This window comes from Branchiostoma belcheri, unplaced genomic scaffold (genome assembly GCF_001625305.1).
Source record: "Branchiostoma belcheri isolate BF01 breed outbred unplaced genomic scaffold, Haploidv18h27 scaffold195, whole genome shotgun sequence".
In the NCBI taxonomy this organism is placed as follows: domain Eukaryota; kingdom Metazoa; phylum Chordata; class Leptocardii; order Amphioxiformes; family Branchiostomatidae; genus Branchiostoma; species Branchiostoma belcheri.
The window spans coordinates 161,754-165,139 of NW_017803435.1; the positions used below are offsets into that span (position 1 = coordinate 161,754).

Sequence of the window (3,386 nt, forward strand, 5' to 3'; positions counted from 1 at the left end):
TCGCAGAGAGAGCGCGACGAGAGCGCCGTCAAGTGGAATGGGGGAATTACCACTTCCTTTACCAGCAAGTCTTCCAAGGTTAGAACAAAATGCATAATTATTGGTGTGCCATGCTGTTCTGTCTGTCATTTTTGCAACCTTCGTTGGATGATGCTTTGATAGTTCCTAACCCCTTAAATTTCATCACCCCTTAAGTTCGCATCAATTTCGGGGTGTCAAAATTCAAAAATAAACGTAGTATGGCATAACATTAGAATGGTTTGGTTTATCATTCGATAAACTCATCGCAGCTCATGAGCTGAATTGCGAGTTCACAATCATGTACATATACAAATTTTCACAAGTTTACCTATACAAATGGTCTAAAAGTTTGTAAACGGCGAACAGGTGAGAATACATATTTAAAAGATGCAATATATATTTAAATTTAAAGAAGCAGTGCATATTTTAAATGGAAAGCAATGGTATTGTAACTAATGTCATTAGTTGTTAACGAATGGGATTAAATCCCTTGAATACATGGATTACGATTACCTGGGTTAGTGATTTCACATCGCACCCCCCACACGTCTCCTTCAGGAACGCCGTGATTTCGTGCCGAAGAGATTCGGGTACTCCCGTGGTGCCTCCGACATGCTGATAAGCATGAGGAATATCATAAGCTCTATCAATAACGAGTAATTGCCATAATCTACACAAATTTATTTCATTTTTTAGTCTATTCACATGGTTTTATAGCATTGATTGGCAAGCGCTTACGCCCTTATGAGATCCTTTGCTCAAGAACATACAAAATACAGGTTGAAATTACAAAAATAAAACTCAAATTTATCTTCTTATAGATTTACCATATTTTACACATGTTATACTGGGTTGAGAAAGAGGATTCTTTGGAAATCTGCATATTTATCAATGATGTTCATACTACCATAGCTTGTTCACCTAGCTTATGTAGAACATGAATATGCAGAATATGTAAAATAAATACCTGCGCCGTTGGCCGGGTGCAAGTCACCGTCGCGATAGGGCAGAGTAGCCGATCAACCTCCGCAGTGAGGAAGCCATTGAAGATTTCCTGTGCACGTTTGCAAGCGAACTGCAGGACGATATTGTTAACTTTAATTGGTGGTATAAGTTACCTATGTTGGTTGTGTTGCTAAATACATTTAGGTCCTATTCACTCATACATGTTCTGGCAGCAAATATGAAGAACGATAGCAGGCAGTGACAAAAATCTATTAACCACAAGAACTTACCTTAAACAAATCTAGCAGAAACTTGATGTTCGTCCTTTCGTCGTCAAATCTGTCGTCAAAAACTTCCTTTGCTACTACCCATTCCTTGCTCTCGATCTCGGCAAATTTCTCGGCGACTTTTGCCGGCCTGTTCTTCACTGATATATTCTCCATGTTTGTCTCGTTAGAATTGAGCCTGATGCCGAACTCTTTCGAAAGCCTGGTTACAATATAAAAACAATGCTTTTGTCAGTTTAAATCCAATTGATATTCTACCAGAATTTTTCCCTGTAATTATGCAGTTGATAATTATGTTGTGCTACAAAAACAAGTATCATATTGCCAAATTCTACACCACGGAGAATCTGACGACTGACGTATCAGAGCTATGTTATCCCAACCGAATGACACTAGTAAGATAAACATCAACATTTCGGTCAATTATATGTATTAAACATTTGAAATATTGGCAATGGGATTCAGCAAAACCCTACCTGTTTCGAAAACTTTCTGCGGCACTTTTGGCTTCGGTGTACTGGTGCAGAAGGGAATGTTTTTCGGCCTGAAGACTATCGACCTGAGTTCTCAACTGTTGGTTTTCTGTGCCAAGTCTCTCCAGCATCTTCTGGTCCCTTTCTTTCTTTTCCAGCATTTCCCTTGCCCCGATTTCGAGACTTGTTATGTGTTGGTTTTTGGTGACAAGTTCGTTTTTCAGCACACTTTTCTCGTTTTCCATTGCGTGCGTTGCTTCTTTGTTTCTTGCTTCAAGACCTTTGACTTGAGTTTGCAGCTTTTGGTTTTCTTTTCTAACGTTCTTTAACTCGTTTTGCTCTCTCGGCATTGCGTCTGCTCTGGAAGCGCGGTTATGTTTCTTTTCTAGGCCCTCGAGCGCCTTTTCTAGATCGTGCATTTTTTTATTGAGGGCACTTTGGTCTTCCAATGCACGCCGTGCTTCGTTGTTCCTTGTCTCAAGATATTCAGCCTGAGTTCGCAGCTGCTTATGTTCTCTTAAGTTTCCAAGATATGTCCTCATCTCTTCAAGCTTACTTTCTTTTTGACGTAGTGCATCTTGCATACACAGCAAGTCTTCTTCTTTGGTAGAGAGTTCACCATACAGGTTCTGAATAAGTAAGGTGAGGCGTTTTTCTTCCTTGCTCCTTGCGTCTTCTGATTGACGAAGCAGACAGTCTTTTTCACGTGCCTTCTCTAGCGCTCTAGCGATTTCACCATCTTTCCTTTTTAGTTGGTTCCCTAACTGTCTTACTTCTTCATTGCGTTTTTCCAGCTCTCTCCTTTTTTGGTCCATTTTCTGGGCAAATTCTAGGGCTGCTCGCTGATGAGTCTTCTGTCCGCTGGCACCTTTGAACTGTTTGATTTCCTTTTCTTTCTGGTCGATTCGTTTCTCAAGGATCTCATTCTCTCTTTCCTTTCGACGCAGTTGCTCCTTTGTTTCTTTCAGTTCTCGTTTTACGTCTTTACATTCGTTAGATTTTCTTTTCAGCTCATCTTTTGCTTTGCCATATTGCTCAGATATTTTCCACAGCTGTGTTTCACGTTCCTGTATTCCCCGACTTGCTGCATTACTTCTTGTAGAAGAAGGCTCACGGGCCGTTCTTCCTGGGGTGCTACGCCTCGAATACATTCCAGACTGCATGTTTTCTACTGTTGAAGTAGGCCTTTCCACACCTTTTCTAGGATCGTGAAGGTCGGATTCCTTGGTCAGCTTAATCTGATGAGCCTCCCAGTGGCTTGCTCGTTTGTCTGAACTCTAAAAAAATGATTCGGCACTGCACCGGGTGGTAAGTGGGTAAGACATGCGCACTCAACTTCGACCTCAACAGAACACAGCCCTCTGTTTACTTTTGCATAATGAGGGCAGCAAACAAATGCAGTAAGGGGATATTGTACCTATTGCCCTCTACCGGGTGTTAGCAAGATGGGCGCTGCGCTATCCTATGGTGAAAGTTCAAAGGAAAGTGCTTGTTCTCGACAAACTGAAGAAGGCACTGCAAGTAAGCAGTTCATAAGTACCCAAGTGCAGACAGACGCTGAAAATGTCGATCACCATGAAGGAGAAAATAATCATCTCAAAGAAGAAAACAGTCTTCTCCGCCAGGAAGTTCTGAACTGTAAGTTTAAGATCAACTCGAT

At 41.3% G+C, this 3,386-nt stretch overlaps 1 protein-coding gene across 1 annotated transcript; it reads right to left on the minus strand.

Annotated features, from left to right (window-relative positions):
* Positions 1–268: 268 nt before the first annotated feature.
* On the minus strand, positions 269–2,889 carry LOC109468200 (spindle pole body component 110-like). The gene is made up of 4 exons (XM_019766456.1): positions 1,730–2,889; positions 1,257–1,455; positions 535–636; positions 269–298 (listed from the first exon to the last, which is right to left on the minus strand). The coding sequence occupies exons 1-4, from the start codon at positions 2,887–2,889 to the stop codon at positions 269–271; spliced, it is 1,491 nt and encodes a 496-aa protein (XP_019622015.1).
* Positions 2,890–3,386: the final 497 nt, after the last annotated feature.